At 45.7% G+C, this 23,996-nt stretch overlaps 1 protein-coding gene across 4 annotated transcripts in view; it reads left to right on the top strand.

Moving 5' to 3' along the window:
• Nucleotides 1-15,580: 15,580 nt before the first annotated feature.
• The window catches only part of PSMG4 (proteasome assembly chaperone 4), a 28,481-nt gene continuing 20,065 nt past the window's right edge, over nt 15,581-23,996 (top strand). For 3 of the 4 annotated variants that reach the window (XR_012901684.1, XR_012901683.1, XR_012901685.1), the window contains exons 1-3: nt 15,581-15,875; nt 19,384-19,459; nt 22,006-22,139. Coding sequence is in view for 1 of the 4 variants with exons in the window: in XM_006138818.3 (XP_006138880.2) it covers nt 15,657-15,875; nt 19,384-19,459; nt 22,006-22,127 (417 nt within the window). In the remaining 3 variants the exon portion in view is untranslated. Of the gene's footprint in view, nt 15,876-19,383; nt 19,460-22,005; nt 22,192-23,996 lie in introns of those variants that run through there. The other variant, XM_006138818.3, reaches the window with a different exon arrangement.

The following is a 23,996-nucleotide window of genomic DNA, read 5'->3' as shown; positions in this document are numbered from 1 at the left end:
ATGGGGCCAAAACTCAGTCTGACCTACTGGCATGATTGGTACCCAGGGTGCTTGGTGCCCAGGGCCCAAGAGTGGGAGATTTGCAAATTTCTGCTCTGGGAGAGGTAAATGCATAAGACTGAACCTGAAAATATGAAGTCAGCAAGATCATGTAGGGGACAGAGTTCCCCTGCCTCTGTGACCACAAAAAAACACACTCTTATTTTACCAGTGGGTTACACTGGCCCAGTGGGATACCGGGAATTTCCCGGTGGGCCGTCCTCCGAAGGGCTGGCTGAAGGGCCGAAGGGCTGGCTGGTGGCTGCTGGAAGAGGAGGGGGATTGTGACAGGGCGCTGCAGCCCCGCAGTTTAAATTCCCCAGCGCCGGCCATGTACGGCTGGTGGGGCCAAGGGAGCACACACACGGCGTGCTCAAACTCCGCACAATAGTTGAGAGGGGAGATGCTCAGGCGTGGCGTGACATCACAGCCTGGGACTTTAAAACCGCCTGGCACAGAGTTGCACCATGCAACCCAGCTTCAGGCCCGGCAAGTGGTCTGGAGCCCCGGAAGCAGCTGGGGCCAGGGCTGCAGGGACTTCTGGGGCCCAATTACAGACTCCAGCACCGCAATCTGGAAGGTAGAAGGTGTGGGAGGGGAGGGGAAGAGGGAAAAATAGGGAGAAGAGGTGGAAGAGGAAGGGGCTTGTGCTGAGGTAAGGGGGGAAGATTCAGGCGAAGAAAGGGGAAGGCACCAAAGGACAGGGTGGAGGAGAGACAAAGGACAGGGGCCCAAGTGGAGACAATGAGGAAAAGAACAGGAGGGGAGGTGTCAGTGGGAGGGGGGACAGGGTTATGCTGGGAGAGGAGAGGGTCAGGGCATTGGGAGTTAGAGGGGGGAAGGAGAGGTGCTGGGAGAAGGTTTGAAAGAAGGGGTGCGCATGAGGAAGGTGGGTATGGAGCAAGTCATGTGTGAGGGCACAGGGGCATGAGGGGAACGGGGCAGATGGTTGTGAGGGGGTGGGCATCAGGGAAAAAGAGGACAAAGGGGGTAGGGGTAGTGAGGAAAGGAGGGGCATCAGGAGGGTGTAGGAGTAAGGAAAGGTGCAGGTGCCAGGGGATTCTGGGGGTGAAGCAGAAGGGCAGACACCTGCAGGGGAGGGACCAGCACCAGAGGAGAGAGGCAGGGCAGGTGTGTAGAGGGAGGTGTTAGGAGAGGGGACGAGGAGGGATAGCTCACATGATCAGAGTGGGGCTACTGGAAGGGTGGACACAGGGGGGAGAGAAGGGCTGGTGGAGGGGGGCAGGTTGCAGGAGGGCTGAGGGCAGTGAGAAGGGCAGCAGTCAGGACAGCAGAGGAGGGTGAGGGGTTGGGGGCCAGCAGGCACCAGGGGAGCTGATGGAATAAGGGGAGGAGACATGGCAGCAGAGGGAAAAGGTAGAGGTTTATAAGATATTTATTAATAACTTGGGTGCCACAGTGGCACATCCAAACAAGCCACATGAACTCAGTACTGGTGAACAACACAAAATTCATTCTGCTCATAGGAGGAAACTCTTAGAGGGAACACTTCCCCCAGCCTCTTCGCCCCCTCTGCCCTCGAGTTAATGTCACACACATTGGGTTAATGCAATTGCAGGATAGATGCATGAGGGGGGTTTGGTGGAGGCCAAACTAATCCCTATTGCGAGGAGGATGGTGGGAAAAGTCCTTAGAGAGGAAGTCACATGACACCTTTTACTTCTGGTCATGTGTCCATCTTGCCCCGAGAGTGTTAGAGGCCTAGCTAATGTGAGTCAGGGAGTGTGGCTAATGGGGGTCAGAGGCGTGGTTAGCAGGGGTCAGAGGTGTGACTAATAGGGGTCAAGGAGTAAATTTAAAAAGAAATTCTTTGTGAAAAAGTGGGCCATTCTCAACCCATTTCCCTGGCGAATTTTGATTGCCGGTCTGCCCCAGGTTACATATTTTCTTCTTGAACCAAGGAAGCTCATCCCAAAATGCAATTTGAAATCTAGTCAAGACCCCATATATGTGACAACCACCCCCTTGGCCAACAGCTTAGACTGAATGAGTGACTTCTAGATGAGAAAGTCTCTGTAACTTGAGTTGCAGAGTTAGGCTGTGTAGCTGGGGGGCTGTATTAGACTTACACTCTTTGTAGATGGAGATGAATGCACATTTACAAATGGGTCTACACACAGATATTTCTGACAAGAAATACAGTAGGATATATCATCCCTTCCTATGTAATAGCGAGGCAAGGGACATAACTTAGAAATGTGATGAGGAAGAAATTCCCTAATTTCTCTGCCTTCTCTTTTTTCTTACTCACTCATGACTCTCCCTGGCTTTTCTCATCCTTTCTAATGTTCATTTTCATTCTCCATCCTCCCATTTCCTGCCTGTTTTTCCAAGAGTCTTAAAATGTGGGTCATAAGTATGTAACCTCCCATTTCTAGTGCATTTCTTGGCAGTCTCAATGGACCCTTTACTGCACAGAATGAGAGCATTACAATGAGAGCCTGTAATATTTTACATGGATATAGCACCTTTCACTTTGAAGGTTCCCAAACTTTGCAATGTAAAATATTAATAATCCAGTGGAGAACATTGCACGTCCTGTGTATGAATTTGGACACTGTAGTATTCTGCTGGATCTAAGACAAGTTAATCTAGTGACTCACAAAACAACAGGAAAAGAATGGCTCATTCTATAACAGGAAAATGTTATTACTGTGCACATATGGAGGCTCTGACATAGAAAATGTTATACACCCATTAGTCTTCAAAGCCCTGGGAATTGAGTATTATTTAATTACCTCATTTTACAAACGGATGAAATAAGGCACAAAGAGCACAAGTGATTTACTCAAGGTTACATAGCAGGACACTGGAACAATCATGAATGAAATCTAGACTTGTGCCTGCCTGATCATTGGCTAACACTGGTCATCAGATGAGCTGTGTTAAAATTGTGCAGAATACTCAAAGCAATGTGGTGCATTCAAAACTTGTTGACAGAATGGCATTGTGGGGGGCAAAGAATCTGCTCACTCCATAAAGGCTCCTTTCCAAATCTACTGGGAGAAATTTGAACAGCTAAATTACAAACCATATCAAAGAAGGATTGGGGTTTTTTTTGTATTAAGGGAAAAGATCATACTTGATTCTAGAATTCTTCTGTTGTTCTAGCTACTGCCTCTTGGACAGTGGAAGTAACTACACTGACAGAAAAACCCCTTCTGTCAATGTAGCACGTGTGTAACACTACAGTGGTGTAACTATGCTAGTGTAAACATGACCTAATTATTATGCAAGCATTATATTCACTTGCACAAATAGGCTGTGTCTAGACTGGCCAGTTTTTCCGGAAAATCAGCCGCTTTTCCGGAAAAACTTGCCAGCTGTCTACACTGGCTGCTTGAATTTCCGCAAAAGCACTGACTTCCTACTGTAAGAAATCAGTGCTTTTTGTGGAAATACTATGCTGCTCCCGTTCAGGCAAAAGTCCTTTTGCGCAAAACTTTTGTGCAAAAGGGCCAGTGTAGACAGCTGAGATTTGTTTTGCGCAAAAAAGCCCCAATCGCGAAAATAGCGGAAAAGCGTCCGTGCCAATCTAGACGTTCTTTTCCGAAAATGCTTTTAACGGAAAACTTTTCCGTTAAAAGCATTTCTGAAAAATCATGCCAGTCTAAACATAGCCATAGTGTATAATCTTCAGTATATTTGCTATATTGGTATTGTGATAGCCAGCTTTACACCATAGTTCATACTAATATAGCAATCTCATAAATGAGAGATGTGACATGACAGAATAAATTACATCCAACTTTCATAGCTATATAATAAATATGACATTGTTAAAAAAGGTGATGGGTGATGTAGATTGTTCTATAGTTAGTTTCTCTGTTTGTGTTCTGATTTGTATACCTTTAAAACACTGTCAAATATGTTCCTTTCATACCAAATGATCTGCCCTGAGACAAGTCCACTCGCTCTGCAGCATGTTTCATATCTGCATTTCAAACACACTGCAACAATTACCTCCACTTTTGAGATGGATGTTTTTCTCTCCCAGTCTTAAAGAGGAGTGTGCAATGTTCCACATAGAACAGCTATATTTTGAGTGAGGTGTTAAATATGCAGAACTGTCTATAGACAGAGGTCTGATGTATTAAGCTAGACACCTATGGCTGGGCAGAATATATGATTTCTGTGCCCTGCTTTGTATTGTGTAGGTTGTTATGACCCTGATTTTCAGAATGCTGACAACTTATAATGCTAATGAATGTCAAAAGAAGCTCTGGGTACTCAATAGGGATGCAAGCAACTTGTCGACTATCGGATAAGCAGAAGCAGAAGCTTATTGGATAATCGACTAGTGATGTGACTAGTCACTTCCCACCCCTCCCACCCTTGCTGCCTCTTTCAGAACTGGCTTAAAAGCTAGTTCCCCCCAGCACCATCTCCACGAGTGGCAGGGGTGGTAGAGGCAGAACAGGAAACGGCACAAGTGGGGACTGAAGCAGTCTCAGTTCACGCAGGTTCTGCTGCGATTCTGCTTCTGAAATGTACAAGAGCCACTGGGGCTCTTGAACATTTCAAGGGCTGAGGCACCGCAGGGAGTGCAGGGCCAGCGGAGAACTCTCCCCTGACCTTGCATTCCCTGCAGGGCTTCTGCTTTTGAATGTACATCTTGTACAATTCAAAGGCTCAGGTGCCACAGGGAACATGAGGCCAGTCCCCGGCTGGCCCCATGCTCTCTGCAGGACTTCCACTTTTGAACTGTAGCAAGAGCCTAATGGATAGGGTTGCCAGATGGTTTCAGAAAAAATACCAACCCCCCCCAAAAAAACAGGAAAAAGTTTGTTGAGCAAAAAAACATAACACACCATGGCGCCAGGTCAGACAGCTCCCCAGTAAGCAATAGAGTTGCCAGGCTGCCTCTGTATCGAGCCAGATAGCCTGGAATTCAAATCAGAAAGTACCCGACATTTTAGATGTCCAGTATTTTCTGAATTTTTTTACTGCGCAGGAGGCGAAAATAATAGACTGTCTGGTTCAATACTAGACACCTGGCAACCATACTGGTGGAGGTGCCCTTACTGACTAATCGAATAGTTGATGGAATTCCCACTGACTATTCGATTAGGGTATGTCTACACTTGTAGCCTCTTTCAAGAGAGGGATGCAAATGAAGACATTTGAAATTGCAAATGAAGCCAGTATTTAAATATCTCTCGCTTCATTTGCATAATTGTGTTATGGCGCTATTTCAAACTAGCGCTATTTCGAAATAACAAGCGCGGTGTAGATGCAGTTATTTTGGGAGAACACCCTTTTTCCGAAATAACTGTTAAACCTCATTTTATGAGGAATAAGGGTTATTTCAGTAGAAGGGTGTTCTCCTGTAATAACCGCATCTACACTGCATTTTGTATTTCGAAATAGCGCTAGTTCGAAATAGCGCCATAATAAATGAAGCGAGGGATATTTAAATCCCGGCTTCATTTGCAATTTCGAATGTCTTCATTTGCATCCCTCTCTCGAAACTGGATTCAAGTGTAGACGTACCCTTAGTTAATTAATCTAAATGTAACATCCCTAGTGCTCAGCAACCTTGAAAGAAAAATCAAGCTCTGGCTGGGCTGAAGAGAAACAGGCCTGGCTTTGGTAGGCCTCAACCAGGGACCTCAGCTGGGTCCGTGGTGGAACTCACCCATTCCAGGCTCCACTTAGATGCAGTGGAGAATCTAGCCTTACATTTGTATGCTTACCTTTAAGTGGAAATTTATCTGACATGCTGTTTTTCTTTCAGCATCAGTGACCCACAGTAATGAATTGGGGATGAATAGCATTAATATTCCCTAGAGAAAAGGTAGGCAAGATAATATCTTTTATGGGACCAACTTCTGAACAGAAGTTAGTCTGCTAAAAAGTAATACCTCCCTATCTGTTTGCTGTAATATCCTGGGACCAGAGCCCAAGCATAATTTTTTTCGGGTCCAGTACAAACTTGTAACATGGGGCCCCTCTCACACACAACTGATCCCATACATACAGTTTCATGATTCACGAAAAAAAGTTTAATTATGAAATTACTGTTACATATTCTAAATTTCTGAAAAAAACGCCCCCTCCCTTTGTTATTTTTATTTCACATAACACCCAGCCTGAGAGTCCTACAGGTTGGCTGGCTATTTTGTAACTATTTGGTAATTATAAAGATATTTATATTTAAGGCCAATTAACTTTAAAGCTTTATTTTTTTGGACCTTTTCTTTGCAAAATCATTAATTCACTCCTGCCACCCAAGTCAATTTCTCTTGCAAGTTCATTCTGAAAGACAAGAAAGTTAACTGGCTTAACCGTCCTTTCCCTATTCTAGAACACCTGCAGTTTTGATGAGTACTCACGTGCTGAAACTTCTTTCAGCTTCTGCTACAGTCACTGGCAGGGTGTAAAAAATCCATAGGCTCTACATACTTCACTGAAAATGAGTTGTTTTTTTAAAATCTCATTTAATAAGGTAAATGGGGATAGTTTATATTCATTCCCAAAAGTAGACTTGAAGAGATTTTTTAGGTGCAACATTTCACAGGGAAAATTCTCAGAAAGATCTGTAGGATACTGGTGAAGCAGACATTTAGAAACTTCTTCCAGTTCCTCAGGCACTAGTGTCACATATTTTAGGACAGAAATGAATGTAAAACAAATGTTATTTGTTTCTTTGAATCTGTGCTCTAATTTGCATATGCCATTATCCAAAGTTTCATTGAAACCATTCCTTCTGATAAAAGACGCTGGTTCATTTTCAGAGATGTTAGAACATGATTCTTCAATCTTAGATGTCTCATTGTGAAATCTTTTCAGTTTCATTCCTCTCGCCTTTTGCAATTATGCCAAAATTCCCATGCCTTTGCTACATCTACAAAACTTCCTTCCTGTAGAATTTTGGGACAGTGATCTCTAAGATGTTTTATGTCTTCAATAGTATCAGCAATGAGAGCTACTTCTGATCCATGAGAGATTCCTTTGGCTTGTAAAATCTTGTTTCTGTCCTCCATACTTGAAAGAACATTGTAGCCATCAAAAGACATAAAAATGAGCTGAAGTAACTTTTCAGTACTTCTACTTGTGATTGATTGAGCTTCATGTGTCAAGTTTAATTCAAAAGCACATTCAAGTGCTTCCACAATACCTGGAAGATGCTTTGTGAGTGGACAGACAGCATCAGCACTTATGTTCCAGTGTGTGTGTGAGCATGGAGGGAGCCGTGTATCCTTGCTATTATAATCTTCCACGTCCCAGGGCTAACACTAAAAAATACAAGACATTGCTGAACACAGCCCAAAATATTATTGTTTCAGTACAGGCTGCAGCAGCATTAATTCCTACAAGATTTAGGCTATGTCTAGACTACGGAGTTTTTCCGGGGTGCAGTCACCCTGCTTGCATCACCTCTTTACAGTCACAAAACGCTTGATATTGGAAGGTGCTCACCATCTCACAAGATTGGACGTCAGTAACTCAGCCTTCCAAGATTGGCTTCAAAATTTGTCTCAGATATAATCTTCTCCGAGCTACAGTCTGGGGCTATGTCACGACTACAGGGTTTTTCTGGGATACCAGAGCCAGCCTTTTTATCCCTGAGGGTATGTCTACACTACAAAGTTAATTCGAACTAACAGACGTTAGTTCGAATTAACTTTGATAGGCGCTACATATGCAAACTGCTAGTTCGAACTTAATTCGAACTTGCGGTGCGCTTAATTCGAACTAGGTAAACCTCATTCTATGAGGACTAACGCCTAGTTCGAATTAACTACCGTATTTTCCGGCGTATAGGGCGACTGGGCGTATAAGACGACCCCCTATCTTTTTAATTAAAAGATAGGGTTTCATCTTATACCCCAGCGCCCCTCCGCCTCCTTTGCTCCCGGTGTCCCTGGTCTGCTGGAGATGGTCCCCAGCAGACCAGAGGCACCGGGAGCAAAGCCGCAGCAGCTTTGAAAGCCTCGGGGGAAGCCGGCGGCGGGGTATCCCAGGCGCGCATGGGCTGCCCCCCTGCCGGAGCCCCTCCGCGGCTTTCAAAGCCTCGGGGGAAGCCGGCGGCGGGGCATCCCAGGCGCGCATGGGCTGCCCCCCCACCGGAGCCCCTCCGCGGCTTTGAAAGCCGCGGAGGGGCTCCGACGGCGGGGCATCCCAGGCGTGCCTGGGATGTATACCGGCGTACAAGACGACCCCCGATTTTTGGGGGATGTTTTTTAACATCAGAGGTCGTCTTGTACGCCGGAATATACGGTAGTTCGAATTAAGGGCTGTGTAGCCACTTAATTCGAACTAGTGGGAGGCTAGCCCTCCCCAGCTTGCCCTGGTGGCCACTCTGGGCACCACCAGGGAAACTCGTATGCCCCCCTTCTGGCCCCGGAGCCCTTAAAGGGGCACGGGCTGGCTACGGTGCCCGTGCCAGGTGCAAGCCTGCCAGCACCCAGCCAGCAGACCCTGCACCTGGCACGGCTCGAGCCGGCCACCCGCTGCCACCCAGCCCTCCGCCTCTTCCCGGGACCAGGCTGGCGGCTCCCGGGAGCCTGCCCACGTCGGCAAGAGGCGGGCGTCCGCCTGGTCTAGTGCGGACATCGTGGACCTCATCCATGACCTCCGCACTAGGCACAAGAAAGTGGCCGTCTAGGGCAGGAGAGCTGCCAGCCTGGCCACCCAGGAGCAGGTTGGCATGAAAATCAAGGTGGTCCACTGAGACCCCCGACCCTGAGCCCTGAGCTTAGAATGGCCGTACTGGGTCAGACCAAAGGTCCATCTAGCCCAGTAGCCTGTCTGCCGACAGTGGCCAACACTAGGGACCCTGGAGGGGATGGACTGAAGACAATGACAAAGCCATTTGTCTTGTGCCATCCATCTCCAGCCTTCCACAAACAGAGGCCAGGGACACCATTCCTACCCCCTGGCTAATACCACACCATGGACCCAACCTCCATGACTTGATCTAACTTCTCTTTAAACTCTGTTCTAGTTCTAGCCTTCACAGCCTCCTGCAGCAAGGAGTTCCACAGGTTGACTATTTGCTTTGTGAAGAAGAACTTTCTGTTGTTAGTTTGAAGCCTGCTACCCATTCATTTCATTTGGTGTCCTTTAGTCCTTCTATTATGGGAACTAATGAAGAACTTTTCTTTATGCACCCTCTCCACACCACTCATGATTTTATAGACCTCTATCATATCCCCCCTCAGTTTCCTCTTTTCTAAGCTGAGAAGTCCCAGTCTTTTTAGCCTCTCTTCATATGGGACCTGTTCCAAACCCCTGATCATTTTAGTTGCCCTCCCCTCTCCCACCCTCTCTCTTCCCCTCTCCCACCTTCTTTTCCCAGTCTCCCCCAGTTTTGTTCAATAAAGAGAGTTTCTATTTTTGAACACACGTGTCCTTTATTTTATACAGCAGGAAGGGGGGCTAGGGAGGGGTAAGTGGAAGGAGGTGAGTGAGGAATGGGGTATGAGCCCCCGATGGGGAGGACTGGGCTGGCTCTGCGAGCTCCTCGGGGTGGAAACTCTCCTGAAGCCCCTTGATTGACCCCCCCCCCAGATGGCAGCCTGCAGCAAGTGCAGCCGGGCTGTGATTTGCCGAGTGTGGGCACCCAGGGCACTCTAAGCCAGGACTGCTTTGCAAGCGGGGAACCCCTGAGAACTGTCTGTCTGGGGTGGGGGTCGGGTCCCTTTAAGCACAGCCCTCGGCTAGCCTGAGGCAGCAGCTCCACACTCTAAGTCCTAATCTGATGCCCTGCCGGCACTGCTTCCGGCCATCCTTAACCTCGGTTCAGGGTCCACTCAGTGTGGACATGCTAGTTCGAAGTAGCAAAACGCTAATTCGAACTAGTTTTTAAGTCTAGATGTGCTAATTCAAATTAGCTTAGTTCAAATTAACTAATTCGAACTAAGTTAGTTCGAATTAGTGCTATAGTGTAGACGTACCCTGAGGCTGCTATGGTCTTGACCAGCGTTAGCTTGCAATGAACCATTATGCTGGTGGAGACATCCAAGGGAACATACTTGACCTTGCCCCTGCCCTCCCCAATGCTGAGATGTGAGACTGTTAGCCAGACAGGCCTGTTCTACACTAGCCCAGGCAGGTTGGCTTAAGGTATGCCATTCAACTATGCAAAATGCATAGCTGGATTCGGCTTACTTTAAGCTGAGCCACGGCCATCTCCTATGGGAGGCTGATGGAAACAGAACAAGGAGTACTGGAGATCGGAAAGGGCTGCCCTTGATATTTGATTTAGGGATCTACATTAGACCCACTAAATCAAACACTAGAACGGGGTGACCAACCCATTACAGACAAAGAGCCAAAATAGTGGTAGATACAGCACAAAGAGCCAAGAGAAAAAAGTTGTTGAGCCCTGGCGGCTGCATTTGGTCAAACAACAGGTTGCCCTTTTAAGAGCAGAGCTGGCATTGCCCTTTGATAGTGGCCATTTTGAAGTCTGCACGGGACACCACAACTCCGGCTCTGTCTCTTTCAGACAGAAACACGCTGCCCCTTTAAGAGCCGTGAGCTATGGGTGCAGGAGCCACAATTTTTTGAAGAGCTGCATGCAGCTCACAAGCTGCAGGTTGGCCAGCCCTGCACTAGAAGATCAACCTCTGGAGGGTAATCTTGTTTGTAGTGTAGACATGCCCACAGAGTGCTATGTCAGCTTTAGAGAAGCAGAGGAGTTCCATGCCTGGGTAGACTCAACCATGATGTAGCAGAATAACAACTTGGGAGTGTTGAGGATCTGGTTCTTTTGTCACATTTCAGAAATGAATTATCTCTAAGGGTTGTAAACTTTCAACATCATTTATGAATTTTCCTAAAATTGGAATGGTGAAAAAATTCTGCCTCAACCTGAAAGTTTAGCTTTAAAATTTGGAAATATAGAAGATTTCCAGAGACAGATGGGAGCTGAATGGTGAAAAATTATCATTATAATGGATTCTTGCTTGCCAGCTAACTCTAGGAGAGATTATCAGTCTGTTTAAACTAATATATCACTACATTCAGATTTTAAAATTCCTCAGCCTTCTATACAACGGGAACACCAAAGCTCCAAGTAGAGCAGACAGGTACCTGTAGATTACATCAATTGTTGTCAGGATCATAGCTAAGAAAGAGCTATCTTATGAAGGACTGGGAAGCAAATATCCTTGCTGTACCTTGAAAGTTGAAAGAGGAGGACAGAGTGGTCAACCTCAAAGCAGCCCCTGCCTTTAGGAATGCACTTTTTCAGACACTTCAGCAAATATCAGTAGCCTCCAACTGAGTTAACTTGTGTAAGCAGGGTCTGAACCACTGCTTCCAATGCAGCCAGCTGAAAGGGGAAGGGAGACCTGGGTGTGGTTATGGTAATTCAGTCATTTAGCTCTGCAAGATAATCAACTGTTGATATGTAAATACAGCTCATGCTGGGATGGGAGCGGAATCCAGGGTGTGGTTATGTAAATCCAGTTCAGCTAGTGCTATCAGCCTGATGGATGGTCAATTGTTGGAATGGAATGTTGTGTATTATAACTAATTTCGCTGGAGTGGGGTCACAAACCATGTTAACCCTAAATGCAGGAATTATAAAATATTACACCAGTGCTTGCAGGAGAGACACTGTCATTATAAAGAGTCTTGGATGGACACGCTTTCCCCTTCCAGACTCAAGTGGATTGGAATGAGGTGAAGGAGCTTGAACCAACAAGCTCCATGTCCTCCAGATATGAGGTATAAGACTGGTTCAACCTGTCTCTCTCTCTTTCCCCCCTCCCACCCCGTTCTAAGGATAGACGTAAAACAGACTCCAAAAGGAGTCTCTTTGTTATTTTGAAATATTATTCAAGTGGGAGCTGGAATCTTTTGGCCAACCAAGGTGGTGGACCAAGAGCTGCAATCACTAAGAGACTGACAAAGAGCTGAAATCACTAGTTTGGCCCAGAGCCAGACCCAGACCCATCGTGGAAGCAGCAGCTGGCAGGAGCAAGCGGCCAGCAGGCAGGCGCCTGGTAGGAAAAGTGGCAGGTGGTCAGCAGGGTGGCTGGCAGGAGCAGGCAGCCAGCAGGGAGGCTGGCAGGAGCAGCCAGCAGGGAGCCAGTAGGAATAGCGGGAGCAGCCAGCGGGCGGCTGGTAGGAGTAGTGGCAGGTGGCCAGTGGGGTGGCTGGCAGGAGCAGTGGCGAGTAGCCAACAGAGTGGGTGAGATGCCTCCTATCCCCAACCCCCAAGGGTGGGAGGTGAGCTCTGAAAATCACCTCTGAGCTCAGGTCTGCCCTGACCAAGAGCAGCAACTGTGAGTGGGGTATGGAGAAAGTTTGGGCATGTGAATGGGACACTTACATTGCTGGACTTGTAAGCCTGAGAGGCAAAGGACATTGCTCAATCCATTTAAGGTGAGACGGTTACTCGTGGTTTGGTTATGAACTCTGTTTGTGATATTTTCCCAAGTTAATGCCATGTTACTTCTCTCCCTCTCTCATTAAAAGTTTATTTTCTATGCTCAGACTCTGTTCTTGTGAGTGGGGAAGCATTGCCTCTCAGAGGTTCCCAGATGTGTGTGAATTTCCTAGGCTACTTGGAGGAGGCTCGCGCCAGTTCTGTGTGAGATGGATGAAAAGGAACCCCTAGATATTGAACCTGGCCCTGGCTGCTGCCGGCGCTACCTGTCAGAAAAGTTACACTTGCTATCCACAGACTTGACTAAAGACACAGTGTCGACATTATATTCCCACAGATTTCCAGTAGGGGATAGCATACTGGCAAACACTCCCACACTGTATAGTTCAGAATTAGGCTATGGCTCTGCAGAGCCTGGGGCACATGCAAAAGGTGTAATTCATTATAGCCAGCTGTATCTGTTTATCTCTAGCTTTGGTATATCATCTTGCCAATTTACTGTGCCATCTGGTGGATTGCAGCCACAACTGCAACTTTTGTCAGAATTCTCTCTGTTGTGTTTTCTGCCTGATTGGAAATTTTGGAAACACCTATTTAGAAGCGCTTCTGTGAAATATTTTCTGTGTTTATCATCCCATATATTTCAATAGTAGAGATTTAAAATTCAAGCTGCCTGTTAGCTTCAAATGTTTAAAAATATCAAATGTTTCTTTCTGGTTCAAATCCTACTTCTGCATTGAAGCAAGTATGTAGTGATGGCTACATGATTATTTCCACAGCCACACTTTCACAGTTCTCCTTTAAATAATACCATACAACACATCTTTGCTTTCAATATTTGTACATAGTAACTTTGTGTATTCCTAGCCTAGAGTAATGGACTGAACAGTCTTTCTACAGAAGAAGTAACATTTTCAAATGTGGATACCTCTTACATCCATATTAAGACTCCTCAAATGAGAACAGATTCTCAAAGGTGTAGAGTTCCCACAATTGACTTAGAATAGTTCTGGTTGCATAGCAACTCGACAACGCAAACCTTTAAACTCTCTAGACCTGAGTTTCCCCATCTGTAAAGAGGGTATAATCATGCTTACTATCCCTTGTAAAATGCTTTGAGCTCTATGGCTAAAAAATACTGATACTATTTATGATTATCCATAAGAGCATCCTGAAGGGGAGATCAAGTATACGCAATATAGTTCCCTAAGCACACTATGAGATTGGGCCTGCAGTAGCCTTCCCCCATTTGGAGTGACTCTTTATCTCAGCAGTGGAACGAGGAACCCACCTTCCCTCTGGAGCAGCAAGCATTAAGTCTTCCTGGGTGAGTGAGCTAGGCCACCACATGTAGCTTACCAGATACCAAATCCTAGGATGGGTGGCATTGATGGAGTTTTTCAGAGCAGTGTGTCTAGCATTATCCCCACCCCCACCCCGTCCCGATGAGATGCATGGAATAGTTTGTATTTCTGAGCTATTGTGTCAGACTGTCTGCTGACTCAGCCAGACAGCAGCTGCACTGGCCACATTTTCAAGTTTCACTTCTCAAGCACGGAAAGAAAGCTGAGCTTGTCACATGCTTATGTGACTGCAGGAAGGTGGGGGGAGGGGGTGATGGCATAGCCCTAAGCCTAAACTAGATCTCACCCAAAGTGATGGATGTGGAAGTAAGGGGAAGGACACAGGAGCACCACCGTTAAGTGTACACTCCCCCCCTCTACTGTAGGTGGGATACAGTACAATGCACTACTGGGATAGTCGCCATCATGTCTGGCCAGCTGCACACCAAAGCCTGTGCCTTAAGGCAGTGATTTTCAAATCATGGATTGTGACCCAGTACTGAGTCATAGAATGTCAGGTGGTAGGTCTTGTAGCTACAGGGGGATCAGGTGATTGGGGAGTGTGTGTGCTGCGGCATGCTACCTGCCTGTCTCTCAGATTGTGCTATGCTCCAGAAGCAGCCAGCAGGTCTGGCACCTAGGTGGGGGAGGGGTGAGACCACACAGGGTTCCGCATACTGTCCTTGCCCTGAGCATTAGCTGCACGCTTGCTTTAGCAGGGAACCTGCTTTGGGGGCACAGCATGGTCTATGGCAGCGGTGCACAACCTGTAGGTCGCAACCCCCAAGGGGGTTGCTGTCGTTTTCCTGGAGGGGTCGCAGTGCTTTGATCTAGGTCAGCCGGTATTTTGTTTTCCAGCTTGGAACCCAAGGGCTGTGTCTAGACTGGCAAGTTTTTCCGTAAAAGCAACTGCTTTGGCGCAAAAACTTGGCAGCTGTCTACACTGGCCGCTTGATTTTGCGCAAAAGCACTGACGTTCTACTGTCCGAAATCAGTGCTTCTTGCGCAAATGCTTTGACGTTCCCGTTCGGGCAAAAGCCCTTTTCCAGAAATGTTTTTGCGCAAGAGGGACAGTGTAGACAGCTAAAAACTGTTTTGTGCAAAAAAGCCCCAATGGTGAAAATGGCGATTGGGGCTTTCTTGCGCAAAACCGCATCTAGATTGGCACGGATGCTTTTCTGCAAAAAGTGCTTTTGCGGAAAAGCATCCATGCCAATCTAGACGCTCTTTTCTGCAAATGCTTTTAACGGAAAAACTTTTCCGTTAAAAGCATTTGCGGAAAATCATGCCAGTCTAGACGTAGCCAAGGAATATGTGGCGGGGATAGAGGAGTGGACCGGTGCTTTAAATTAAAGGGGCTGCAACAAAATGTTCCCAGTGGTTTTTTTGGTTTTGGTGCAAATTTTCCCAGCTCTGGGGTTGCAAATGAAAAAAGGTTGAGTGCCCTGGCCCTGATTTCCCCCCCCCCCCAACCCGGAGCTTCCTCCTTCACCCCAAATCTCTCTTCCTCAACCCCACTCTGGAGCCCACACTCTAATCCAATTATGTTGGGTCAGGGGCAGGAACATTTTTCTTCAACTGGGTCATAAAAGAAACAGTCTGAAAACCCAGTGGCCCAAAGGAGAAGTGGGGGTTGCAAGCAGGCAGCCAGGTCTGAGAGCCGCCTGAGCCTCCCAGCTACCCCCTCAAAACCAGATCAGGGACAAGGGGCTCTCAGGGGGGCGGGGCCAGGAGCCGGGCTGAAGGCTGAGCGCGGGGGCAGACGGGAACAAGCGGGACGCAGGCACAGGGCAGGTCTGGGGGTGGAGCGCCGCCCCAGGGCGCGGCACGTGCGAAACGCGGACCAATGCGCTCGGGGATCGTTTGCTCCGGGCTGGCAGCAGCGGGCGTGGCCAGGCGCGAGGCGGATGGAGGAGAAGCAGCGGCGCGAGGGGATCCAGGGGGGGTCCCCGCGCCACGCGCCGGAGGGAGCCGCCACGCCCGGGATTTCCCTGCACGACTTCAGCGGGCGCGCGGGCGAGCAGCTCGCGCACTTCCACGTCATGCGGCTGCGGGACTCGCTCTTCCTCTGGGTGGGGGCGGAGCCCGCGCTGCGCAGCCTGGCCGTGGCCATGTGCAGCCCCCACGTGAGTGCCCGGCCCCGCTCGAGGGAGACGGTCGCGCGGAGGGTCTAGATGCAGCCCGGCTGGAGGGCCGAAGTGGCCCAGCGGCACAGGCCCGCGGCACAGGCCCGCGGCGGGGGGGACCCGGCCAGCCCTGTACATCCGCCCCCTCCAGAGGTAGCAGCTCCGCCCGTAAGACGACTTGCCCTGTTGGCCCAGTTGTGCCTGTCTGTTGGGGGCTGGGCTGGCCTAACTTGCATGCACAGTGTAGACACAACTAGGATTGAAGCAGTAGCAGCGGGGGTGTAGACAGCCCTTCCTCCAAGTAAAATACAGGACTATGTAGCACTTTAAAGACTAACAAGATGGTTTATTAGATGATGAGCTTTCGTGGGCCAGACCCACTTCCTCAGATACTTCCTCCGAGTATCCCCCTCCTGTTCTGCAATGTGATTTGTCCTTTTCATATTTGTTCATTTTTTTAAATTGTATCCTTTGGTATATATGGTTGTGACTACTTTCTTCCACTACTTGATCTGAGGAAGTGGGTCTGGCCCACGAAAGCTCATCGTCTAATAAACCATCTTGTTGGTCTTTAAAGTGCTACATTGTCCTGCATTTTGCTTCAGCTACCCCAGACTAACACGGCTGCATCTCTATCACTATTCCAAGTATTGAGACATCGTTTCCCACCTGAAACTGCTGCTGCTTAGCCACTTAATACTTCTGTAAGAGGGGTGCTTATGTGGCTGTATTAAATCCACCTTTCTGAGCGACAATACCTAGACCTAATGGCTTGTGCCTTGTAATTAAGTCCAGCCAACCTAACTTTGTAGTGTAGCCATAGGCAGGGAAAGTAATTAAATTTAAATTAAATTAATGGAGATTGCCAATCTCCTAGAACTGGAAGGGACCTTGAAAGGTCATAAAGTCCAGTCCCCTGCCTTCACAGCAGGACCAAGTATCATTCCTGATGAATTTTTGCCCCAAATCACCTCCACAAGGATTGAATTTACAACCCTGGGTTTAACAGGCAAATGCTCAAACCACTGAGCTATCCCTCTCCCCCAATGGGGGGGTACCCTAACCCAACCCAGCTCCCCCCCTCCCATTTTATGTCCCATCTTAGAGGCTTAGCCTACACCCACTGCTACCTGGGGTGTTGGCGGCCAGCTCCAGGGGGGTTGCATCTGCTAGTTCTACTGTTTGTGTGGATTCTGGTTGCTGGTCCCATGGGCTCTGTTGGTGGCCCTGAGGTCCTGGATGCTGGGGGTTTTATTGTCACTAGAGGTGCAGGCCTGGAGGCTTCACTGCAGGCACAAGGTCCTTACTGTCAGCCCCACACCTGGGGCTCTGCAGCCATCAATGTTCCCTGTAAACATTTGTTCCATCTGTGTGCAGGATACATTTTGTTATGCGCACCAAGGCATGTGCAGATGTGCACCATCAGTAGAAACCCATGCTGCTGACTGTGGGAGGCAGTGTGTGCTCTGCTAATCAGCTGGGTGGTATTTGAATTTATCCTGGGCACCTGCCTAAATGCTCAGCTAACAGGGAACGCTAGCACCCACTCCCAGCTATGGCTCCAGTCTGGGGTGTTGAGGGGTATGGACAGGGTAAAGGGGGAGATGAGTCGTAACTCAGCACTCCCACCCTAAAAATTGTTCCAGCTGAACCCAGCCCTAAATTTTACGTGCAGATCAGGCCTGGGTAAAATTTAGGAACTTAAATTCCATGACTTCCAGTTAGACATAGTTTTAATAATGGGATATAGTTGCTACATGATTAAATGCTTTTCAAAATTTTACCCACTATTAATTTTTCAAGTCTACACACTGCTCAAGCATTTCTATTTGAACCCTTTTTCTGTGATTTATACTTTTGGTGAACTTTCATCTCAGGAGTTGAATTTTTAGGATGAACAAATGGGCAGCTTTTCAGGACTAGAAGAGTTTATATGGAGGGAGGGGGAATATTTTCTTTCATTGTAGCATTTTGTCAAATCAATGGAGGGTAGAAGTAAATACTTTGGCAGAGAAGTGGATAACATTTGTCAGAAAATTGGCCTCATGTATTAGCACGATACTTGCATCTTAGAGGTCAGGTCAAACTGCTGACGTCAATTCAAAGTCTTCCATTGACTTCAGTGGGTGCTATATTAGATCACTTTTACTCTGTACATCTCATAGAACTTTACAGAAGAAAGTAAGTATAATTATCCCCTTTTTATAGATGGTGAAAACAGGCACAGAGTTGAAGATACTCAACATCCAAGATCGGGGTGGGCAAATACTGGCCTGCGGGCTGAATCTGGTCTGCCAGGGTTAGCCTCTGGCGGGCCCCCATACTGCCATATTTACTTGGGCCTCCGCAGGTACAGAGGGAATCATAGCTCTCATTGGCCAGAGATCACTATTCCCAGCCAATGGAAGTAGCAATTGCCAGTCCTTGAGGAGGTGCAGGTAAATATAGTAGCAGGGGCTAATCCTGGTGAACCTCTGCTGTTTTATTGCTTACCCTGTCCCAGATAAACAGTCAAGAATAGGATCATAGTCTTATAAAGTTTTTTATAAGGCAATGTTTGTTCAGTGACACAGGCGTCATAGAAACCCATGCCTCAATGAAAGCACAGTTGTGCACTGTTCAATAAGTAATACTCAACTGTATGAGTAGTCTCAGTGAAACTTACTTCTTTCCTTCTCAGAGTGTACAATTGGATTTTTATATGGAACAGGATATTTAAGTGGTATCTACTCAGGTATTTCCAGGTTATGGAATTTTTCTTTAAAAGTGATGTAGGAAAATTATATATTTCATTTGTGAAATAGCATGTGTGTGTAATTAAAGACTGTTTTAATGACTACACTATAAAAAATGTAGACACTGGAGATTTTCAAAAGTGCCTCAGGGATTTGGGACTACAAGTCAGTGTAATTACAAATTCATTTGTAATTTGACACTTTTGAAACTTTCTTCCACCATCTTTATATAACAAAGGATGTGTGTTTTGGTTGTTTTTTGGTTGTTTAGTGGGTAAAATTTTCAAAAGCATTTAATCATGTAGCAACTATATCCCATTATTAAAACTATGTCTAACTGGAAGTTATGGAATTTAAGTTCCTAAATTTTACCCAGGCCTGATCTGCACGTAAAATTTAGGGCTGGGTTCAGCTGGAACAATTTTTAGGGTGGGAGTGCTGAGTTACGACTCATCTCCCCCTTTACCCTGTCCATACCCCTCAACATCCCAGACTGGAGCCATAGCTGGGAGTGGGTGCTAGTGTTCCCTGTTAGCTGAGCATTTAGGCAGGTGCCCAGGTGTTTTGGTTGTTTTTTTTACATATTGAATTTCACTTTGAACATGCTAGCATATAGCTACTCAAATAATTATAGGAAATGTAAGTCTTTTGGGATTCCTTTAAAAAATGTAAACAGACAAATTGTTTTGTCTTATTTGTAGCCATCTCATCAGAGGAAAAATAGCTAATTTTAGTACAGAATGAGCAACTGATTTTTTTTGCTTTCTTTTCAGGACTCTATTCCAGTGTCTACTTCACTCCTGGGAGATGCCTCTGATACCACGTCAAATTCTCTAGCCCAGCGACTAGGTGCGTTTATGAATGGTTCAGAGATTTTTTGGAAATCCTCTTTAAATTATTTGGTTGTTTTGGCTTTTTCCTCACATATTTGGGAATGAAACACCTTTGCTGTCACCGCAAGTAATGCTGCCTGACTTCTCAAGAAGAGGCATATGTTTGTCTCATGCAGACGTGCTTAAATATTGGCTGACTGTGCTTGAAGCTTGCATTGTGTTAAAGCAGCGGTTCTCAAATTGTGAGTCATGACCAGTGTTCCCTCTTAACATTTTCTATCCTTGGGTGGGTTGAATTTTCTTTTGGGTAGGTTGAAATTTCTTATGTTCAACACCAATATTGAGGTAGTGTGTGGATCGATTGATGTCTCTCTCTCTCTCACACTTTTTAAGCAGTGCATATGTGTTGAAGAAAATATATTGAAACAAGATACCTGTGTCTAGCTGCAGTGTCTAGCTGCTTAGTGACTACAAAGATAGGAAATTAGCCTTCTTCCACTAGAGGAAGTAAAAGCCTCAGAACAAATTAACACATAGCTTCATGGTTTGTAGACAGATGCATGTTTCAAAGATCTTGCAAATAAGGTTTCATCCTACAAAACTAGCATCACACCTGGTACTTGCTACTGCTAACTCATAAAAGCCAGAACTCTACCACGTACAAAGATCTGGCCTTAATGCAATACATTACCATGTATTAATTTTTAACACAGGATTTTAAAAAAATCATTAAGTCCTGAGTTTTAGATGTGTGCAACACTCCAAAAAAAATTCTGTTAAAAGAATCTTCTTTGTTCTTAGCTTAACACCTATGGAAACTTTGTTTGAAATACAATCATGCAAACATCCTCCTAACACACACACACACCACACCTCATTCAGCCTGCTTTCCCCCCTCCCTCTAACCCAGCCTGCAATGAGTCAGGACACCCCAAACAGAAATGCTGCCTTTAACCATCTTAAATGAAAAAAGCACAATGTTTCCTTGACTTGCAATTTAAAAAAACTTTACCTTTACTTTTTAGTATTTTAACAGTAGTTTAGTAGTACTGTATTTGCTTTCCCCCTATCTCTTCTGTTGCCTGATTATGTACTTCCAGTTCCAAATAATGTGTGTGGTTGACCCGTCAGGTCGTAACTCTGAGGTTCTACTATATTAGAATGTTCGAAAGGAAGAAAACATTAGGTTTCATTGATGGTAATGGGAGTGTACTACTTGGACTCTCCTGGCACAGCTGCTGACAAACATTATCTATAAACATAATGAGGGCTTTGCATTTAAACAATACCCAGGTTTTAGTAAGTGACCAATATAGGAAAGGAATAAACTTTTCATGTGGGTCTATCTGTCCCCCTGTCTGTCCCCAACACTTGCATATGCGCTTTTAAATAGTCATTCATTGCATTAGACAGCTTAATGTGCATGTGCCTGCACTCTGCAGATGCACACACCAATGCTTGCACAAATGTGTGCAGAATCATGCAGGCATAAACTTTTACATCCTACTTTTCTATAGTTCTTTTAAGCCAGAAAGATCCCTAAGCACTCTACCAATTATTGGCTCAGATTGCAGATTTAAGGCAGTTGCAGGGGTGTATGTGAAGGGAAAATGCACACAGGAATCTCCTCACGCACCAGGGAAATGAAGCCTCCTTTAGAGTTAAATGGGACATCTGTTCAGTAGCTCACAGCAGTGTTATTGTCCAGAAAGAGAAACCCTTAACTGAATGTTCTTCTCTACATACATAACAGATGAGAGCAGTAGTAGTCAGAACAGTAGTGGTATTACCCCTGAGCTGTAGGGGCATTTTTTTTCTGCGGCCCGGTATTGGGCCGCAGGCCATAGTTTGGGAAATGCTGTTCTATGATAATCCATAATGTATCTTGAGCTGCATTGTCTTTAAGAGCGTGCTCAGAAGCCAGCAGGGAACCTTTCCCTTAAGTACTGTGGACTTTGAATCAGTCCCTTACTTAGTGATGGACAGTCTAGGTTAGTGACTGGGCCACGAGTGGCTCTCCTTCATGGCAATTGTCGTAACGAAGGTGGTGTCCTGGTATAGGCTAGTTTTGCTAACTGTTGGATGTACTGCTTGAACTATAGCAGCACTTTGATTGGATACCAAGGGCTCTCGCAGTCAGTGTCGTATGTAGTCAGCACGCACCTCACTTTTGATACCCTTGCTTATGGCCCACCACTGTCCTAAGCTAAAACTGACTTACCTGCCATGTAGTATCAGCTAGGGATATGAAAGTGTAACTGTGTACATGTTTAATGAGCCTGGTCTCATCTGTTAACCTTCATGGATGCACACTGGCTCCCAGGAAGCCACCTGCTGCTCTGTGTGTAACTGCTGAAACTAAACAACACGTTTTAATATCGCTGATACCAACAAGCCCAATTGAGTAGGTATATAGATTATACTACTACATTATTGGTGGATCCTCCAGGTCATCTGTATTGTGAAACAGGAAACTTGTCTCATTTTTTTTTCCTCCATAAAATGTTTGTCTTCCACCTGCACTAACAGGAATGAGTAACGGAGGACTGTTTTGTATTTTAGCCAAGAAGACTAAAAAACAGGTCTTTGTTAGCTACAATCTTCCGAACACAGACAGCAGTTTCATGTTGCACATAGAGAACAGAATCAAGGAAGAAATGAAGGCTTTTCCAGAGAAGTTCTGACTTTGCATCATTGTAAGCCAATTCTTTTTTGTTTAAGAAATAAACTGATCAGGTTTCATATTGATGGACACTGAGTTAATATTTTGGAACTTTGCTTTTGTGTTTGGTTAAAAAAAATGGTAAATCAAACTTAAAAAAATAAAAATGTAAGACAAAAAATTTATTTCTTCCAAACGTTGCATTTCTCTGCTGTGTTGGAGGTGGTCTGGTGGTAGAGAAAGGGGATTGTGGGCTATGAGGAAGAAAGTTGTGAGTTAAGCAAGACTTTGTAAATTTGGGTATGCACAGACCTTGATTTATGATGGATATAGTAATCAGTTCAGGAATGTTCACTGGATTTTAGTTGCACAAAGTAACACTATGTATCATTATAGGAAGAGAAAGCAAGTCTCTTCTAGTGCTTATGTGAAAAATCATCAAATTAAATAAAAGGAAGGCACTGTCACATTACTTTCAGTGGCAGCTGGTGGGAGAATGGCAGGAATTTGCTTTTTCAAAGGGAAAGGAAATAAATGATTTTGAAGTATAGTTTCTTATGCGTATGCATGTACCCAGAGTCTTGTCTGCTGCATATAGTGATATTTTTCTGTTAGTCATGCTGTGCTGATGCATTCCATAGTATTCTTTTCCCTCTTGTACACCAACAGATTAATTAAGAGTATAGTTTAGATGATAAAATTGTTACTACTGCTGCTGCTTTTAGTGCAGGAAAGCCCTTTCAGAGTCTAGATGGAGTTGGATGGACAGGTGTAGTTAGGCCTATCTTACATGTAAATTGAGTAAACGATGAAGAAATTGGCTGAATGTAATATACATGGACCACCATGATAACTTTTACAGTCTTCAGAGTAAAGTCTCACTTTATAAGGGCATTAAACAAGAGGAAATATTTGTGTAGTTTGACATTAAGGGCACTGGAATAAGTACAGATGAAAGCTTTGTCATCTGTCAGCCTTTGTGAGGGGAGGGATGGGTGTGTGTGAGATGCTGCCAGCTCCCAGCCCAGGCATGGGGCTAGCTCGCAAAATGGAAACCTTTAATCAGCATTGCCCCCAACCACAATACTGCTGTGTCTTCAGGTGTATGCACCTCAGTCCCAGCTGTCCATTGCTGGGCTTCTGACAGCCAGCACTGCTGGCTGATATCAGCATGTGCCTCTTTCCCCCTCAGCTTACCTTGAGCTCGATATGCCAGAAGGGGCAGGGACAGAGCAATAACATCAACTGGCACATTCAGTTAACTGGCAACTTCCATTTCCCATGAATGCTGGATAACAAAGCTTTCACTGTAACTCTACATAGAGATGATGTTAAGTGACCAGTGGCAACCCACAGAGATGAGTCTTTATTCCCAGTTACTGTTGTTAATACGCTAAATGTAACAATTTTCCCTAGGAAATTAGGATTTTTTCCTCTTTCCTTTCATTGAACCCTCTGGCTTAAAGCTTAATTAATGTTGCAAATCAGTTTCAGCTCCTTAAGTTAAAGGTACTATACATGGGCAAGCTATTATCTACTCCAGAAACTTCCTTTTAATAATGAGAATCTTATCTATAAAAGTCTGAGTAAGTTCTAGCACCACAAAGGCAGAATTCTCACAATGAAAACAGAGGCCCCAAAGGACAATCAGTATGGCTACGTCTAGACTACATCCCTTTTTCGTAAAAGGGATGTAAATTAGATGTATCGCAATTGCTAATGAAGCAGGGATTTAAATCTCCCGTGCTTCATTAGCATAAAAATGGCTGCCGCTTTTTTCCCCCGCATGGAGCTTTGTTGGAAAAATGCGTCAGTCTAGACGCTGATCTTGCCAAGAGGTATAAGGGATCTTTCGGAAAAGGCTTTATTTTCTGCAAGATCAGCGTCTAGA

This window comes from Pelodiscus sinensis, chromosome 2 (genome assembly GCF_049634645.1).
Source record: "Pelodiscus sinensis isolate JC-2024 chromosome 2, ASM4963464v1, whole genome shotgun sequence".
Lineage (NCBI taxonomy): Eukaryota > Metazoa > Chordata > Testudines > Trionychidae > Pelodiscus > Pelodiscus sinensis.
This window is presented reverse-complemented; position numbering and strand designations above follow the sequence as displayed.